The sequence below is a fragment of the Myripristis murdjan genome, chromosome 9 (genome assembly GCF_902150065.1).
Source record: "Myripristis murdjan chromosome 9, fMyrMur1.1, whole genome shotgun sequence".
Classification (NCBI taxonomy): domain Eukaryota; kingdom Metazoa; phylum Chordata; class Actinopteri; order Holocentriformes; family Holocentridae; genus Myripristis; species Myripristis murdjan.
The window spans coordinates 1,221,228-1,240,815 of record NC_043988.1 but is presented as its reverse complement, the minus strand read 5'-3'; the positions used below and the strand labels follow the sequence as shown (position 1 = coordinate 1,240,815).

Here is a 19,588-nt window from a genome sequence, read left to right as displayed (position 1 = left end):
TTGTGTGTGTACTTTCAGAGAGAGATGTACCAACGTGTGTTTGAGAAGCCAGCAGATCGGCATTCTGACTTCTCCCGTCTGGCCCGGGTCCTCACAGGCAACAGTATCGCCCTTGTGCTGGGTGGAGGAGGTGCCAGGTACAACTGCTCCTATATACAATATGTACTTCACACATGACCCTTGGAAATTATGGACTAACAAAATCAATAAAGCCATAAAAGTTTTTGAAAATGATGGCCTTGAAAGCACTTGAAATTTCCCCTGCAGTGCAGGTGGGACCTAACACCTTGTTCAGATATAATATGCAAAGTCAGTTTTTGAGCGTCAAGCCTCCACTGCTGTTCACGTGATCCATCATCATCATGGCATGTATCACAACAAACAACAGTGAAAACATCCAACCACCTGTAAATTACAATATAAACAAAAGAAGACCTGAAATGAGGCTAGCAAGATACTTTAAATAACGCACACAAGCAATCGGCAACACAATAAAACTTACCTGCTAGATGCATCATGGTGGCCATCTTCCTCCAAACATCCTTCTTCTTTAGTCTGTAAAATACTGACTTGAATGGTCCTATAGGGTTGGATTCGTCTTTACTTCGATGGTCAATCTTTCCTCATCTGTTGTTTTGTCTTTACACCCTATTTCCAAACAGGAGAAAGTGAGGCACTGCAGTGTCCATTCCCATAAACTCTGCACTTAGCATCAGAAAATAGGTCAAGTGCGTGCATCAACGCCAGAGTGGCAGAAACAGAGACTTAAACTGCACTGAATTGACTCTCAAAAATACAGAATACCTTGTATGTGAGTTCAATACAGAACTCATGGAACTTAATGTACTCTTACATTTTTCTGCCCCCATGTCTTTAGAGCAAATGACTGGACCTCAGCAGTGTACTCTGTAATCGCTCTTGCCAATATGCATGACGGCATCTGAATATCTAGGCGGAGCATTGTCTGTGATCACAACTCCTCAGACTGGTTCATGCACCATGTTACACCAGGGGTTTTCAGCTGCTTGTGACCCAGGGACCACCTAAGAGGCAACTTGGGGACCACTGTTTTTACAGGGGATTACAGCTCGTTAAGTTAACCTTCATAATTCCCTGTCAGGACATTTATTCCCTCGCGTATGACCCATTGTTAAGTATTAGGAGCAGTGAGCAGCCATTGTACAGTGCCTACGGACCAACTCCAATTCTGAGCCAACTCCAGTGGCTTGATCAAGGGCACTGACAGGAGAATTAACCGAACATATGACTGTGTAGGTTCTGAATCGAGGTCACCTAGACTTGTTTGTACATTCTTGAAGACATTTCACTTCTCATCCAAGAAGCTTCTTCAGTTCTGACAGAGTGGTGAGAAGTCCCAGGTGTTTAACCTGTGTGGAGATGTTATCCAGGTCACTGATGTCAGTGATCATGCTGCCCGAGACCAGCTTAGCAGTTGCCCACTCCAAATTTAAGTTTGCTCATCAGATAGTTTCACTTACTTTTACTTTTCACTGAAGCTTGCAAAAAGGTCTTTTCATTGATATAATCAAGCAGTTATTTTTAAATGGTAGTCAGAAGGCAATAGTTTTGGGTGCATCCACGCATGTGTATATGTACAGGCAAGTCAGGAACACATGGGACCTTAAAGACGACATCCAACATTAACAGAGGCTACCAAGGACTGCATGGGTGCTATTTGTAATCGTCACCCAGAGAAGACACCTTGACTTTCTAAACTTTTATATATTTGAATAAATTTTACTGTTCACAAACAAACAAGACCATCACCAATTCACAGACCCAGTGGCAGTGTGAGACAAAACACAGACAACAATTTCATGACTCAGTTGCTGGCTTTCCCCTGTTGTGCCACTGCGAGCTAGGGCTATATTTGAGTCATACTGGCCTCAAACTGCACACATAAAAAACATTCACGTTTTCACTGTCGTGCTGAAAGCCCTTCAGTCTTGCCCATCACATGCCACTCTGATGGGAATATCACACATCTCACCCATTCACACAAGTGGGAATAACAATAAGAATGCATAATATACTGCAGATTACCTAACCAGACTTGTAAGACTCCAGTTAAATAGCTCTAATCAAAACCCTCAGGCAGTATGTAACACAAGCAGGCTAAGATATATTCAGTTGATGTACTTTCATTGTTTTTCTAGTAAAATAAATGAATGCCAAAGGACTCACCATCTGAATCTGCCTCTGGCAACACAGCCACACTGTCCTGGGCGCTCTCTCCGCTGACTGCAAGGCCATGGCCCAGGACACTGTCCATCACGTTGTACTGTAATTTTTTTTCCTTTTGACGCCACGTTGTGCTTTAACTGCCCTGTACTGAGACCTCAGTTTTTTTCAGTTTTTGACAGGCAACTGGCCTTGGCATTAGCATGCCCATGTTTGGCCCAACAGTGGAAAGCCGGCTAGTGAGTCAGACATTCACGATTGTAGGGCTGGCCCCTCTGTTGCAGTCCAGCCAAAAATACAAGTAAAGAAATTTGAGTGACTTCTGTGTGGAAATAGGTTTGTTTCAGCAGCTGTAATAGAACACAACAAAGAAAAACAAAATATAAATGAGTACATAACAACTGGGGGTGTGGGAACTAGGAAACTGAAAAATAATGTATATGAAAGATATGAGTAAATTAATACAATGAAATGTCTGTACTTGATGTGAAAATGTGTGTATTCACATCAGCAGGACTAATCAGGTGGCATATAAATATTCACTCATTAAATAAAAAACAAAGCTACATTCAGTACAATGGAAGACGTGAGTTCTGGGCATGATGGAGGAGATGTAATTTGTCTGTGTTTGTCGATGCGCTCATTCTGACATCCTCTCTGTCTGTTTACCTGTTTCTTTCTCTTTATTGCTTGGCTTGTCCTGGAGCTCTGGCAAGAAAGGTACTACTGCCCTATACACTGAGGCCTGGCAGAACATGGCTACTTAGAGAATGCATTTCCATATGCTTGGTCCTCATGAAGCCTTACTTGCAGATTTTGTCTAATAATCAGTTGTGTAACTGGATTTAGGTCAGGACCACCTACACCAAAAATCTGTGCATTTATGTTTGTTGTAAAGCACTACACTGCAAAAATATTCATCCTAACAAGTAGTTTTCATCAAGAATAAAGTAAGTGCAAAAATCTTACAATTCTAATTTCACTTATTTCTTGTTTCAACAATGTTCTTTAATCAGGTGATATTTTCTCACCAGAATGAGCTGCATTATAGGCTTCAGAAGTCACTGATTTAGCGTTTTGGAGACTTCCACATCAAAAAACTGAGACAGTGTATTAGTGCCATTTAAGGGGAAAAAATTACAGAGCCAGGGGAGGGGGTTAGTATTCCGAGAAAAACACTCAAAATTTACATGATTAAAGTTGTAAATTCATGAGAAAAACTCACAAATTTATGAGACAAAACCTTGAAAATTCTGAGATTATGAAGTCACAAATTTACAAGAACAAGGACCTTTTAGTTAAGGAACCACCATGGCTTGACTTTGTGAGCTTGAATGAGCCTCACACTGCAGACGCTGCTGCTGGCCGTGTCTCAGGCCTGCAGCTGATGACCTCATCAAATTCTACTCTGACATGGGATTTAGGAACAAGGAAATCCTGCTGATTTGAGCCCAGAATCAGCAGATTGTTTTCTTCTGAATCAGCCCAAGTTACAGCAACGTCTCTTCAGAGTCCAGATGCTGAGGAGGAGATTGTGATTCTGGGCTCAAACCACCAGGATTTCCTTCTGACTGAATCCCACAGCAGAAGGAAAACTAGTTTTCTGAGTTTTTTCTTGTAAATTTGCGATTTCTAATCCCAGAATTGTCGAGGTTTTTTTTTTTTCAGAAATTTGAGTTTTTTCTCATAAATGTACCACTTGTATCTCTCTATTTTTTTTTTCTTGTAATTTCACAGCTTTAATCTTGGAGTTTTTTTCTCAGAATATTAGAAGTGAATTGGGTTTTCTTAATTCCTTTAAAATAATTTTGGATGTTTGCTTCTTACACACTTGCAGAGTTAGGGTTAGGGTGATTCTTCTCCTCTTAATACTTTGGTTGTCATCCTTTATCAAAGATGCCATCAGCCAGAGAAATGGACTTGGTAGCTAGTTGACCAGGTATTTCTTGCTTTTTTGTGCAAAGGTTTGTAGTTTGATTTTTGAAGCCTGTTCTGCCTCATCATTCCAAGACATTGCTGGATGTTTTTAAGAATTCCCTCAAATAGTTGAAAATACCCTAGACAATACAGAATTATCTCACCACCTCTCAGCTTAAGTAAGGTTTTATGACTAAATATGTGACTAAAGGTCTCATATTGCTAAGATGGATATTTTTTGGCTATGTTTGAGTAAAAACATCCAACAAAATATCATATGTGATGTTGTTTGATGGAGATCTGACTCCTTCCTTTTCAGGGGCTGCTCTCAGGTGGGCATCCTGCGAGCGCTGAACGAGGCAGGGATCCCTGTCGACATGGTGGGGGGCACCTCCATCGGCTCCTTAATGGGAGCGCTGTACGCCGAGGAGAAGAACAACAGTCGGATGAGGATCAGGGCTCGCGAGTGGGCCATGGTGGGTGAATATCATACTGGAGTAAAATCTAGCTCATGGTTAGGAAAGGGTTTGCAGTAACCTTGGAAAAAAATATTTATTTTTTATTTTTTTCTATTTTTAGATTTGTTTTGTCATTATGAGAAAAGGGCTTATGAGATCTCATAATCTAAAAATAATGTCTTTGGCTTTTGGGAAACAGGGCCTGTACATCACCATCAGTCAGTCTATTTGGTGGATGGCCATGGCATTGGGTGACAGCATTCATCATTCATGTTACCTTGAGGATAAAATCTTTCCATTTTGTTGACCCTGTGACCTTTCCTCTAGCACCACCAACAGTCAGATTGTGAATATTGCACTCTAATATCTCAAAAAGTTTTTGCATTGCCATGAAATTTTGTGACAGCATTCATGTTGGCTAGAGGATGAAACCTGGCAATTTGGGTGCCTCCATGATTTTCCTTCTAGCGCCACCAGCAGGCCCAGCGGTGCATCTGCATTAACTAGTGCTATTGTTTTTTCTTGTTACCATGAGACCTATGCTTGATATTATCAAGTATAGCTCATATCTTTTCTTGTCGCAGCATTTGTAAGGTAGATTCATATTAACATGTAAATGTTTAGCAATTGGGAGAAAAGAAAAAAGTCTTTTAAAGATGAATGCAATATGATTTTGCTGATCTTGACACCTGACACCTCCCCCAGCATATCAATACAGTGAAGCGGTGCAGAGGTAGCCTGACAAGACAAGCTGACTCATACGTTTTTCTGTCCTCAGGATATGACCTCTATCTTCAAGAAGCTCCTGGATCTGACCTACCCAGCCACTTCTATGTTTTCTGGAGCCTCCTTCAACTCCAGCATCAGCTCTGTCTTCAAAGGCAAACAGATCGAGGTATTGACTCTGCAAAGCATTTTACATTTTATGCATTTTACTGAATCTTTGGTTAAAAATGATTTTGATAAGCTAAGTGTGCCCTGTTTTCAATCTGCCAGTGCTGCTGTGCATGTTTATCCTGCATCATTTTCAATTCAGCCATCAGAATAGTAATTATGTATTTAAAATTAAATTACGCTAAAAACAAAAAGAGAAAAAAGACAGAAAATTACCTGCAAAAAATTAGAATAAAAAGAAACAGAATTTTGTTGGGAGGGTGAAATGCAGGCTTTTAAAATAAAAGCCCACCCATGGCGGCTAGGTTTCAGAGGATTAAGCCCCATCAAGCTGTTTCAGCAGCAAATATGTCAAATTAAGGAAATGAGATCCTCTCAAAATACTGTGCCATTGTGACTTTAAGTCACATTAATTCCCATTTACAGATGATGTATTTGCTACACAGCAACCTGTAGACACATGCTAATTTACATGTGTTTGATTTTAAACTAATTATAACCTCTCCTTGTTCTTAGGACCTGTGGATACCATACTTCAACATAACAACAGATATCACAGCTTCCTCCATGAGAATTCACACTTACGGTCTGTCTACCTCTGCTTTCCTTCCTTTGTTTCTTTAAATCCCTCGCTACATCTCACATCTTTGAATCTCCTCTGAGCTGGTGTTCAGGACTCTCCTAGCTGATCTCAAATCTTGACCCACAAAACCAAAAGTGTCTAGTGGTCAGTAGCAGTCAGAGACACTGTCAGGATCAGTGTCAGGAGAAGTCAATGGACCTGTTGTAAGAACATTTTCGTATTTTTTATCTTCATTTGTTGTACGTATTTTAGGAGGTGGGCTCGTACAAGACTGTCACCACAGATTCAGCAAAAATTCACTTCAGAAAATTATCCCAATTGACTCTCACATATATGATGAATTGTACCTGATCATAAATGAGACTTTTTGGACTTTTGGCTTTCAGTAGTCTTGTGAATTAGCATTATTTACATCCGGGGATGAAATAATATCACATTTTTCAAACTGGGTGAAACTTTAACAGCATTGTTACCTTATAAGTCAGCATTGATAAAGAAGTGTTGCAAATCTGCTCTGGATTTCAGTGCAGTCCCCTTGAAAAAAAATTAATTAATGAAAAAATAAAGGATTCTAGGCTCTGCTATTACCAACATGCGAGCAGTAGGCTAAACCTACATGGCGTCAAAGTGAGCTGCATACAGTATTGCTACAGCAAAACACAAAGCAGAACAATGTTTGATCAGTGCCGCGGCAGTGAGGCTGCCAGCTGGCCACCTGTGATACGCAGTGAGCTGACCTAAATAGAGTCATCTTACTCATTTGTTTTATCCTCATTGCTTGGAAAGTCCTTCATGCTGCTGTTTTGAAATCAGCTATATAATGAAGGCATGAATGACATGTATAATTAATGTTTTTCCTCTTTTTCTTTATCATACAGTTAACCAAGACTTGTCCATTCCTTACAGGTTCATTGTGGCGGTATGTCCGGGCCAGTATGTCCCTTTCTGGTTACCTACCACCCCTCTGTGACCCCAAAGACGGACATTTACTGATGGATGGAGGTTATATCAACAACTTACCTGGTTAGTGATGCAAATAGGGCAGTAGATGCTTTTCCTACTATCGCTAGAACCAGTTAACAAAAATTGTTCTGGTTCTTGAACCAGTTCTGTTCAGGTTTCTTAGAACCCAGGTGCTAACTAGCCCACCTGCCTGTGCTTGCACCAGTTTTGAGTGGAACCATTGTGGAAGCATTGCTGTGTCTGAATTCAGCCACAGTCTGCTGGTTTGCTGGTCTGTAACCCAGCTTGTTTCCAAGGAGTTCATAACACTTTCCCGTATTACCCCGTCCAACACCGCTTTTCACTAGATCCTTTTTGGAGCCTCTGTACTCCTGTTCAGAGCCCAGCCTTTGCCAAATCTTCAGCAATTCCGAGATACAGTTTACTTTTTTCTAGTATTCCTTCCATCTTTTCCTAAAATTCAGACAAATTGGTAGCAGTAGGTTTGTTTCTTTGGCAGACCACCACATACTCACAATTTCTCTGTCATCTCCATCTTTCCCTGTAGAATAATACATGCCTTCTCTGGTTGTTCTCATGGTTCCCACTTCAAGTCCTACTAACCAGTTCCTTGTTGTCCAAAATGGCAAATCAGTATTATCTCAGTCTCTTTTGCCTTTTTGTTTTTTAGCTGATGTGGCTCGCTCTATGGGGGCCAAGGTTGTGATCGCCATTGATGTTGGCAGCCAGGATGAAACCAACCTGACCAATTATGGTGATTCCCTGAACGGTTGGTGGCTGCTATGGAAACGCTGCAACCCGCTGGCTGAGAAAGTCAAGGTGATCTTTAATATGGATGCAAAATGTACTTGGTAATTAAAGTTTGGATCTCACATTAAATTTTAAGTGCGAGTAATCCAGCAGATTAAAGTTTTTCTTGGTTTGGTGGGCTTCCTTGCTAATTTGCTCATCATCGTTGCCCCTATCTTTTATAAAGAAGTCAAGCAAATTTGTTTAACAGTTTAATTTGAAGCTAGAGCCCAGAATTGTGTGGAATTAGAAAAAAAAACAGTAGATGGTGCTTTGTGTCTTCTCTAACAAACAGCAGTAATCAGCAGGCATCTGAAGTCAAACTGCAGCATTTGATGTTTAATCTAATCCTTTAATTACTTCAGGACTAATGCTAAACTTTGACCTTGAGATCATTTAAATCTACATTGATATAAATCTGCAAATATTTCAATCCATGACCCAGAGAGTTAATTTGAGTTAATCCAGTTTAAAAGGGCCTTTTTCTGCGCCTAGGCTTACTCAAAATTCTTAATACTTGTAATATTTGACATTTTGGATGTAACAACGTCACACCACCTTGTCACCAGGTCCTGAACATGGCTGAGATCCAAACCCGGCTGGCCTACGTCTGCTGTGTCCGGCAGCTGGAGCTGGTCAAAAACAGCGAATACTGCGAGTATATCCGACCACCTATTGACCGCTACGGCACATTGGAGTTTGGCAAGTTTGATGAGATCGCTGTGAGTTGCCCCTCTGCTCTTCCTTGCTGTTCCCCATGGCTTAGCCATCTGCTTTGAGTCTCACCGTAATCCTCTTTCACTGTTGTTCCAGGATGTGGGATACCACCACGGAAAGACGCTGTTCGATGTGTGGCAGCGCAGTGGGGTGGTGGACAGCATGCTCAGGGACAGACATCAGGAGGAGTTCCACAAGACCAAAACTGGCCATGTGAGTTACAGAAAGTCTACTGATACTAAGTTGAGTATTTACTTAGGATCAACTGATATTGATTTTTCAAGGCTGATACCAATACCAATTATCATCAATCAGGGACAGGATAACCAATGTGTAGGGCCAATATTCATATTTAGAAAATCTGAAAATTGAAGTGTCAAAATTTCCAGTATTAGAATGCTAACACATTTATCACATTTACAATATATGGGCTATTAGTGATTAAAAATAAATGAGAATAAAATAGTATTTATTAACTACAAACGTTTACAGGCCGGGTTTGCGTCTGTGACAGACGCCATTGAACAGCACATGCGTGGAACACGGCAGCACGCAGCAGTTTGTTTTGAGGCTGAGGCGCGTGATATGCTGCTACTATGTCTGCTGTGTGGTAATATTTCAAAGAGAACGACGAGAACAATAGTTAGTTTGTTTCATAATGTTTTATCAGGGCTCTCAAGTCTCCCGCATTGGGCGTGAGACACACGCATTTCAACCCGTTCACACGCCACACCTTCTATTTCTCACTCAGAGAGATTTCCAGGATAACGCCCACCAAGTTGCGCCGCTATTTTTTTTAATAACAGTGGTAGGGCCCTGTAATTTCCGCGATCACGGAATCACGGACGGAATCGCGGAATTAGCCAAATAAAACAGAAACCGAGTCCAAAAGGCAAAGAAACTTTCCAGGCTACAGCAGCGCACTGACAGATTGTGTAACAAAGCGAAGAGTTGCCACTCTGCTCTATTTTCACTGGCTAACAGCAGCACACTGGCTTAGCTTGTCTATTCAGAGAAGAGGTATCACTTTGGCTTATTTTTCAGTCTATGTTGTCACATGCATACTACTGCTCATTCATTGGTAGCTGAATTGTTAGGTCTGTTTGATAAGTAATTTACATTGTTAAAACAAATAATAATTTAACATATTGTTACAGTAAAAAGTGCTCTGTCAACCCTCAGGTGAAATAATTACTGATACATCCTCTTGTCATTTTTGTTCAATCATTAATAACATATCATTTTCACCTTTTATTGCTATAACCACGTAATCATTAAATAAATAAATAAATAAAGTGTTGTTTGTTTGTTTGTTTGTTAACTCAATTAATTTAAGGTAATTTCTATTTCATTTGTGTGCATTCTAGTCATTAACATTTTAGTCATTAACATTAAAAACGCCACCGCCATAATCTCACTCTGAACTCAGTTCAAAACTTGAGAGCCCTGGTTTTATAGAAGTATCGGATTGGGACTCGGTATCGGCAGATACTCAAAATCAAATGACTCGGCCTCTGACTCGGGGGCAAAAAAACGTGATCGGGACATCCCAAATTAACACATTGTAAATTAACATGATCATAACTGCAAAAGAATTACAAAAAAATGAGCAGAAAATTAGCAGAAAAACAAAAACAGTTACAAGAAAACTACATTTATAATTGTTATAATTAGTTATTTAAATATTTTGGATATTTTATTGTGTTTAAATGCTTGTGAAACATAAAACTGAATAAATCCAGGAAAGGTAAAACAGAAATTTGTAACCCTTCTCTCCTTAAGGCCCATAAGCAAGGGCAATATGCTTCAACTTATCATTTTTGTCTTTGAAACTAAATTAAATACAAGTTCAGCGAAAAGGGAAATGAAAATTGTAACCATATAATCTGAAACATGACTCTGCCCACTTTTGTTCCATTGTCTCGCAGGCAGAGACGCAGAGTCTTGAATGGTTTTTGTATTGGTTTCATATGTAAATCAAAATTATTGATCGTCTTGGCTGAAACCGGTAATGGGTTGATCATTAGTATATACACTGGACAGGTTGATATGTAGTTAAGCATCAGCTGATAAAATTGTGAAACACAACTGATTGATGTTCATTTTAAACCCACAAGCAAAGGCAATGGAAATATGCCATTGAACTTGAAACTGATTCATATGACAACTCTTTCTTTTAATAACCAGTATGTGTGTGTCTTACAGGTGGTCACTTGTCCCAATGCCTCCTTCACTGACCTGGCAGAGATTGTGTCAAGAATTGAGCCAGTCAAGAATACCTTGATGGATGGTTAGTAATAAGTGAAAGATGTAACGCTGATCTTCAAAATGTTACATATCCATAGAATTAAACAAGTAGGAGAATTACACTTTCAGGCTGATGCTGAATGCTTAACCATCCAGGTTTAGGAAAGCTGTGAGTTGCGTTTATTTTGTGATTTTATTTTCCAGATACTCTGCAATTGATCTTCAAGCTTGAACTTAGAAATAAATACCTGAAATTCATCATGCAGTACCTTCAAAACATGGAGGATGAACTCCAGAATTTGTCAAACACAAATATTATGTAGCTGCTGCCATTTTAAACAGTACTTTTAACTTTGGACCATTGCTCATTGTTTCAGCGAATGTATCTATCCATCTATATACACTCCTGATCAAAATCTTAAGACCAGTTGAGAAATTGCAAGAATTTACATTTTGCACTGTTGGATCTTAAAAAGGTTCTAAGCAGAGCTTCAAAATGCATAAAGAAGAAATGGGAGTGAGACAAAAAAAAAAATTGAGTAAGCAATTTATTGCAAATAACCATTAAACTGAAATAGGCTGTTCATCAGCTGATCAAAAGTTTAAGACCACAGCCTTTAAAAGCCCAAATCTTGGCAAAAATGTGGATTCAGTGTCATTTTCTGTCAGGCATTAGAACCTTCTTAAGATCCAACAGTGCAAAATGTAAATTCTTGCAATGTTTCAACTGGTCTTAAGATTTTGATCAGGAGTGTATGTAGAATGTATCTGTAGATAGAATGTATCTATCTATCTATATCTACACACACACACACACACACACACACACATATATATATATATATATATATGTATACTTTAACTTTTTTTGTCAAATTGGTTATTTGAAAGCTCTGTTTGATAAGCATGTGTGCTGCTGCCTGTGTTGTGCCTCTGCCTCCAGAGGAACTGTCTGATGAATACCAGACAGATTATGACGAGGAAGCGGTGGAAAGTGCCCTGTCCGACTTTGAGATGTCCAACCCCAACAGTGAATACACGGAGGGAGAGGAGACAGCCGAAACGGTATATATGAAAACACAAAAACAACTGAGTCATTACACCAAAGGATCCAAATCAAAGCCTCCTCACTGCTTGTCTGTTTTTGATCTCAGAGACAGTCAATATGGTATCATCTGAAAGAAGATAGAGGACAGTGATCATCTAAATTCTGACCATACCTCTTTCTCTTAGGATGAGGAAATTCAGCTCCGTGTTCGATGCAAGCCACAGATTGCGTCATAGAGTTCTCATCCGTGACATCAATCAAAGCCATGGCTCTCCGTCCGGGCTATTGACTGGGATCCACACCGCCTGCTGGGACACTTATCAATGCAGTAATTCTGTTAACCTCTGAGTAACACACTGAGTTTCTTTGTTGGCACTGAATTTCAGGTATGCAGCTGATGCTTTAATCCAGTGAGCAAGCACATAGCAGGTTCAGCATCTTGCTCAAGGACACTTAAAACCTACCAGCCACCCTACTGGCAAAGGTATGCTAGCCTCTCATAGAACTGATCCCAGGTGTTACTGATGACATCATTAAGGTTGCCTTCCACTGAAGCACACCACAGCCAGTGAGCCAGCATATGCACAATACCAGGGCCCTGGCTCTGCTATTGTGCATACTGTGTCCTAATAGCAGACATTTTAAGTCCAAATTGACACCCCATCTTGATAAGTTGAAGTGAGTAAACCTGCACACTTATCCACATGGTAGGTAAATTATATTTATTATTAGAAATGTTTGGGCCACTCAGGCCTTTGTTGGGTCTACATACAGGTTTTAATAGGGAAAAATCATGGGCCTGTGTCTAACAATAGTGGGACAAAATTCACAGTGACCCCATATTGAAGGCAGAAAAAACATTAGTAGTGCGTACAATATATTCAGCATGTGTACCAAAACATATGTAAAAGTAACAATACAAAATCAGCTATTAAATACAAAAAAGTTAGGTGTTTCACATACCAGAGCTGTGAGCACACACCTTTACTTTTCTAAAGAGATCAAGTGTGAGTGATAACTACTTAAACAGCACAATGTATAGACAACATTAAATAAACCACATTCAAGATCAAGTAAATATGAAAAAAACAATACATATGTAAATACCTAAACATGTGAATACATAAACACAAAATGTACAAAATGACTAATAATGTTCTGTCTTCAGAAAGAAGTGGCACAGCCAACAGAAACAAACATTTTCTGACTAGTAGCAAACACTAAAGCTAATGCGAGCCTGTCATGACTCAGCTGATTGTGCCACACAACAGCTGCACAATTTCTCCCACATATGGAGGTATCAAATCCCATGTTATGGTTATAACAATATGGCATGAACACAGTATTATGGAGCATTGCACTGACTGTTGGTTGGTCCAGGTTCTGTGCTGGGGCTTCCCACCTCTGTGCTGAATGTGTGCCACTGCAACCGACCTGGGGGGAAAAAAAAAGTTAATTGTGACTGTGTTGTCGGCCATTTTGTTGTGACATTATATATGGGTGCTTTGGCAAGCAGGTTCAATGGAAAGCTCCATTGAACCTAAATGGAATGGGACCTGTCATCAGTAACACCTGTGTTTACCCTGCTGTGAAAAAGCTCTGTAACTGCTGGCTTGATGATTTAAGTTGCACTCAGGGTTCCCATTGGGCATTTATTTCCTTATATTAACTGTCATGGAATATAGAGAGGTGTATTCCAAACAGGGACTGTGAACAGTTTGATCAGCTCTTTGGGGAAGTCAGGGAATAGAACCGATGGATTTACAGCAGTAGAACAGTATATATTTCACAACTTGTTTCACACATTCATAGCACTCTTCTGAAAAACATTGACAAGAGGGCAGAGGAGCATTTTTAGAACATGGAAACCCTGTGACTGCTTGAGCCATGACTGGTGGAATCATGAACAGTGGAGTTTGAACTGTGGCATTTTAAGCACATCATATGGACATTATGAGTTAAATGCAATCATGACAACTGCATGGTTACACTATTCCAAGCCAGAGTCGTAATGTGATGTATTTCATGATGTTTTATAATCTGATACAATAATAATGTAAGACTTGTAAACACACATTTTACTTTTAGAAAGGTCGCACAGTGACCTTGAAGTAAAGTGTTCCTCTCATTTCTAATGGATTAGAAGGGATTTCCTGTTTTTCAGAGCAGAAGCATCTGCACACCACAGGTGTGATATGTATAATGTGAACTGTAATAAGCTTTGTCCTACACACAGAAAAATCAACCATGTGCATTTCATGAATGTATCTCTCACATGGATTCTGTCTGAGGGTCTCAGATTTGGAAGATGCAAAGTGTTACATTTTTCTCCTATATCAGGAATGGTTATTAAACCTAGCTAAAGGTGTGTAAGCTGACACTTTTCTTCTTTTTTATCAACAGTTACATGATAGTGGGAGAGGCCAAAGACGTTCTGGATTATTGAGCCAGTTGATCAGTTCCACTTTCTTGTATGCCATATCTAAAACATGACCTAGACGATTGGTAATACCTGAATCTCATTCAGTGTTAAGCCAAGTGTCATAACAAGAGATTGTTAGAGTCTCGCTATTACTAGGGATGAATCAACATGTTTTTGGTGGCCAGTACAGATTTCTCATGTCTTCCCACCAATAACAGCTGCCTGTTTCAAGTTTTTTGTAAGAATCAGAATACAAATGCAGGTAAAAACAGGTTCAGCTTTTACAGCTTTTTTAACAAAAGACCATGTCAGTTTTGTTGTGGCAAATTTAGTTTCAAAGTCTCACAATTAGAAAAACATCAACATTAAAAATAGTTTTCAGGCCAGTACTCATACTGCTTTTTAAAGTTGATATTCAGTGGCGCTCGTTACTCACACACAGCACTGGTTAACACCTTTCTATCACTACATGCCGTTCAATGCAGTTTTACGCTTTTTATAGCTGCAAACTGTCTCTGTGAATCATGGTGGCAGAAGATGCTGTTGACTCAGAGTAAATGAGTGTTTTTGTTATTGATTTTATGTTATTGGTTGATTCAAGGACACCTACCATAAAAGGGAATATGTATTGTCATTAAGTGAAATATTGACATAATCACAACATGTTTTTAGTATTAGCTGATGTCAATATTATGATGCGTTTATATCTCATAGTCATTGCTTTAAATTAATGTTAGAATATTTTCTGCTAGACTTCACCTTTAGGGGAAAAAAGTGAAAGCCTTACTGGTGTAACCTGTTAGAGAAAGCGATACTGTAGCAATTTGTATGAATACACTATTTGATAGAAATGATTTTGTCTTTAACCTGGGTCTTTCTGTTGTTGCCAAAGTAATGGAGACACTGAGTGGAGAATTCAGTGAGGTTAGTTATGCTGCTGTCAGCTAGCTTGTGTGCACTCACTCTGTCACCAGTGAAGCTGAAATTGAAATGAAATTGCTGCTGTTCTGCAATAAAAACTTTTATTACATAATCAGTTGTGTCAGAAGCTGAGTTTAATTTCAGAAGAGCTTTTAAAGAGAGGAGAGGTCATTCATTTTAAAATAGCTATCACTAATTTATTTTATTTTATCACTTCACCCCTGTCTGTTCGTGAAGGACAGTAGTGGTGCTACTTTCCATTCATCGTTACTGAGAGGTTTGAGTTTAATGATGAATGAATCATTTTAACAGCCACAAATGGTGTAAAAAAAAATACTGAACATTAAATATATATATATATATATATGTACACACACACACACACAATTATTTATTTATTTATTTATTTGATAGACATGGAGTGGAGGAAAAGAAGCTCACCTGGGGGTGTGGGGTGTGGATGTCAGTAAAGCCAGTGATGTAGGTGTGCATGAATGAGAAAACATGAATTAAATTGGCATCACCAAATGGCCAGGCGCCTGTGAGGAGGAACAAAGGGAGAGAGAGCAACAGGTTAGCAACAGGCAGGCATTTTTATCCTGGGAACAGCAGGGCCCTCAGGTGATCCCAGCTGAGCTGATGACCCACCTGTGGAACAAGGAAGTCAGATGAGCCATGCCATCCCCAAACTGACCAACAGGGGTCATCACACCTCATGTTGTTAATTCAGTGAACAAAAACAACATTTGGCCATTTTTTGGGGAAATTTTCTGGTCATGGAATCATATCCTCCTGAGACCCAAGGAAAAAAGGTGTCTTCCAATTTAACTTTTTTTGTGATTTCTTGTCTATTTAGAGTTAAAACAACAACTCACAATTTAGAATTTCACAAAAATATTTTTATTTTAGATTTTAGAGTACGTCCACTGTAGTGGACAAGAAGACAATTTTACTGTAAAAAAAAAAAAAAAAAAAGATACTTTCAAATTGAAATAAAAAAACCTATCAAATAACCACGTAATCAATTACAGACAATCAATTCCATTAACAAGAAAATATATAATTTTCATAAGTGAAAACCAATAGCTAAACAATATTTGACTTACCGTTTCTCTTTTCACAAGATGTGCGTTTTTCTACAGCTGCCATTTTGACTCAGTAGAAAGTGGGTGTTTCCCTCATCCCACCTTATCACATGAGATATCATTGGAAAGGCCTGGATGTCCTCTGTACACCAGGACTTGATAGGGTAGCCCAAATGAGTAAAAGGATTTAGACGATCAATTGATGTCCACTACAGAGGACATAATTGAATAGACTGGGTCTCAGGAGGCTAGACAGAAATTACTTTTAAAAGCCAAGAAAAACCAACCTGAGTATACAACGTCTGATACAGCAGGACATAGTAGACAGTCTGCAACACCACAGGCAGTGACACACACACAACACACACACACACACACAAGGAGTTAAACAACAGATTAATTCAACATTCTGACTGATTTCCTCATAACCAAAATTGATCACTTGGCACCTTTTCACATTCACTTTAGCGTCTGATTTGCACTATCTATAGTTTGCTTGCAGGGACGGTTTTTGCTATGGGCAATGTGGGCAACCGCCCAGGGCGCAATCTACTTGGGAGCACACGAGCACCCTCCAAAAAAAAAAAAAAATCACCAGTTTTCTAGACTGATATCGCTCATTTCCACGTCAAGTTGGTGCAGTGGGCGCTGAGGCGCCCCTACTATCACGTCAACTTGCTGCTGAGAGTCATGTATACAGGTGTGTGTGTCAAAGGAAAAGGCAAGGGGGATCAACTTGTGACTGCAGAGGCTGTGAGCAGGTTGTGAGTCTCAGCAGTAGCGGTTTTAGGCATGGGTGAAGCGGGCGGCCGCCCGGACGGCATGTTTTCATGTCACGTGGGGGGCGGCACGAGCGCAAAACATGGAAGGGCGCAAGCCAGTAATTTCGCCTAGGGCGGCAACAAAGGCAGAACCGCCACTGTTTGCTTGTAACTTAGTGTTGTATTGTTGTGTTTGTCCTGGACAAGCGTCTCTTGAGGATGTATAAATAAAGTTTAGTTTAAAAACAAAAAAAAAAAAGAAAAGTGAAGCAATACATGTATTCATTGAATCATTTGGTAGGAAGCTTTCACTTCGGTACGTATCACAAACTTAAATAATGTTGTAAATGCCACCATTTTTTTTGTTCTCTGTGTTCTGGCGGAGGCGTGGGGTGGCGGCGGGGGGGGGGCTGTGGCCACCTCACGCCGAATCCTGGCCATCCTATTGGCCACCCTGACCTGATCCCAACCCGATGCAACCACTGCATCACAGCTGTCACTACTTTCCGACATGCGGAACCTTTCCCACTGCGACGGCACTGCCGGACACTTTAGATGCGTGCACATCCTGTGTACACATCTGGAGCTGAGTTCTGATCCACAGTGTATTGCCTACTCCCTACTCCCTGCACAGGGAACATTGGCGAAGGGAACTTCACTTCACAAATTTACTCCAATCGGAACACCCTGCAACGTCACAGCTGTTTCCGGCCGAGTTTCCAAAACACACCCAGGTGAAATGTCTTGTGAAATGTTATTTCATTCATTCACATCACCGCTGTCATTTGTAAGATGTACGGTTGTCATTCCTAAATAACCGTCACGTCTCGTGCACCCCGTTGTTGTCAGCGTAATCAACTTAGCTTAACAAGCAAAAACTTAGAAATAAATGTGATTTCACTGCAAGATGTACAGTGTCATTCCTGAAGAGATTCGTATCACATCATTTCCAAATTGTGTGTCATATTATATGTTGATCACTGACAGACCTGGTTGCTGTTGCCATAAACAACGAGTTAACCGTTGGTTCGACTCGCCGGCGCGCAATGACTGATGGGTAATATCCGTTGGCGAACTGGGCGAAGTGAGGAACCGTTGTTCACTTATTCCCTTCAAACTGCTCCCTGTGGTTTGGAATCACACTGAACATGGCGGCACACCCTGTGTAGTCCACTGCGCAGGGAGCTACAGGGCGATCGGAATGCACCCCGTTTTTTTTTTTTAGGTGCGTCAAAGATAGCTTGGGCACGTCCAGAGTGCTGGAGACACGACCAGAGTCACATTCAGTCACGACTGAGTGCCGGCCCGGCGGGGCTGTCCAAATGCCACCGAACAACAGATAATAACAGGTAAGTTATGATATCAGCGGGGAGATTCGTGTTTCAACGCGTCCTCTAGTCCAGGGGTTCTCAAACTTTTTTCAGTGAAGTACCCCCCATGATTTATTTTTACAGCCAAAGTACAAAGTTCAGCAGTGACGGGTGGGGGCTGCATCTTGATTTCCCGAAACTGAGTAAATACCAAACATAGCAAAATAAAACTGCTCTGCTAGCTCAATCATGTTGTAACTAGAATATCCGCTGGAAAAATAAATATTTTTTTTTCATGGACTGATAGTTATATTTCTACTGACTTCTCAGTCATTTTTAACCGGCAGATGTTTTATGTGTCACTCCAATTTAACGTCAGCTCCGATTAATGTGGCTATGCAGCAAAAGTAAGGACAGTAAGCAGTAACATTAAGGCTGAACAGAGTTAATCACCTTTTCAGGCTGTTATCAATTTACCTCTGAAATAAAGACCACAGTTTTCACAGATGTGTTGATTTATTAAATGTTCATTTCAATGTACAGATGCAAACAAATTGACAAATTAATTAAATCTTTGGCCCAGGAAACTTATGAAGACTAAACAAATGAATAACGATTAATAGGCTAATCAATAACTGATGACAATATACAGCCGCACATCTCCATGGAAAATCTTACAGGTACTGTCCGTGGTGCTGACTCCACTGAGGCACTTTATTATAGAAATGAAAATTCACGGAGGATCTTGTTTAGCTCTTCTTTCCTTACAGCTGAGAAATCAGCTGTTTGCCCAGTGTTTGTCAGGTAGTCTTGTAGACATTTGACGGCCCAAGACGTTGACCGGGCCGTAACGGCTTCATTTCCTGACCTCTCCGGCTGATCCAGCTCTTCACTCGTCACTGTCGCGTATCTCGGCTTTATCTGTTCTGTCTCGTCTTCCTCGTTCAGCCATTTATCCAAACTTAGGTCGCCAAAGAAATCAAAATTGACAACAAAACGGTCCATTATGCAGGCGAACAAAGTTGACAGCGGCTTTTGATGCGGGTTTCGGTGAAACGTTTCGTGTTGCCAAGGAAACCACACAGACTCGGGCAAGAGGTGGAGTAATATTTTCAGTGATTGATTCAGTATTTTTTATTTGCACACGGCTAGCCATGCTGTCATGCTCATTTGAGCACATTCTAAATGTTTGATTGACCAATCAGATTGCTCAGTCGGATCTACGTGCTGCATAATTTTAAAAAATCTCAAGTACCCCCTGGAGTTCCTCC

The 19,588-nt window shown here is 40.2% G+C and overlaps 1 protein-coding gene and 1 long non-coding RNA gene across 7 annotated transcripts in view; one reads left to right on the top strand and one right to left on the bottom strand.

Annotated features, from left to right (window-relative positions):
- The window catches only part of pnpla7b (patatin-like phospholipase domain containing 7b), a 49,318-nt gene extending 37,184 nt beyond the window's left edge, over positions 1 to 12,134 (top strand). For 4 of the 5 annotated variants that reach the window (XM_030059377.1, XM_030059376.1, XM_030059375.1 and 1 more), the window contains exons 25-35: positions 19 to 137; positions 4,439 to 4,595; positions 5,356 to 5,472; positions 5,988 to 6,057; positions 6,961 to 7,077; positions 7,688 to 7,836; positions 8,376 to 8,528; positions 8,620 to 8,736; positions 10,729 to 10,813; positions 11,714 to 11,835; positions 12,004 to 12,134. In XM_030059377.1, the coding sequence (XP_029915237.1) occupies positions 19 to 137; positions 4,439 to 4,595; positions 5,356 to 5,472; positions 5,988 to 6,057; positions 6,961 to 7,077; positions 7,688 to 7,836; positions 8,376 to 8,528; positions 8,620 to 8,736; positions 10,729 to 10,813; positions 11,714 to 11,835; positions 12,004 to 12,054 (1,257 nt within the window). In that variant the 3' untranslated portion in view covers positions 12,055 to 12,134. Of the gene's footprint in view, positions 1 to 18; positions 138 to 4,438; positions 4,596 to 5,355; positions 5,473 to 5,987; positions 6,058 to 6,960; positions 7,078 to 7,687; positions 7,837 to 8,375; positions 8,529 to 8,619; positions 8,737 to 10,728; positions 10,814 to 11,713; positions 11,836 to 12,003 lie in introns of those variants that run through there. The other variant, XM_030059380.1, reaches the window with a different exon arrangement.
- LOC115364791 (uncharacterized) lies at positions 120 to 12,118 on the bottom strand. Of its 2 annotated transcripts, none has more exons than XR_003928712.1 (3): positions 11,991 to 12,118; positions 503 to 648; positions 120 to 405 (listed from the first exon to the last, which is right to left on the bottom strand). It is a non-coding gene; the product is annotated as an uncharacterized LOC115364791 (long non-coding RNA). The 2 variants fall into 2 exon arrangements; XR_003928711.1 differs by lacking the exon at positions 11,991 to 12,118 and adding an exon at positions 2,206 to 2,529.
- Positions 12,135 to 19,588: the final 7,454 nt, after the last annotated feature.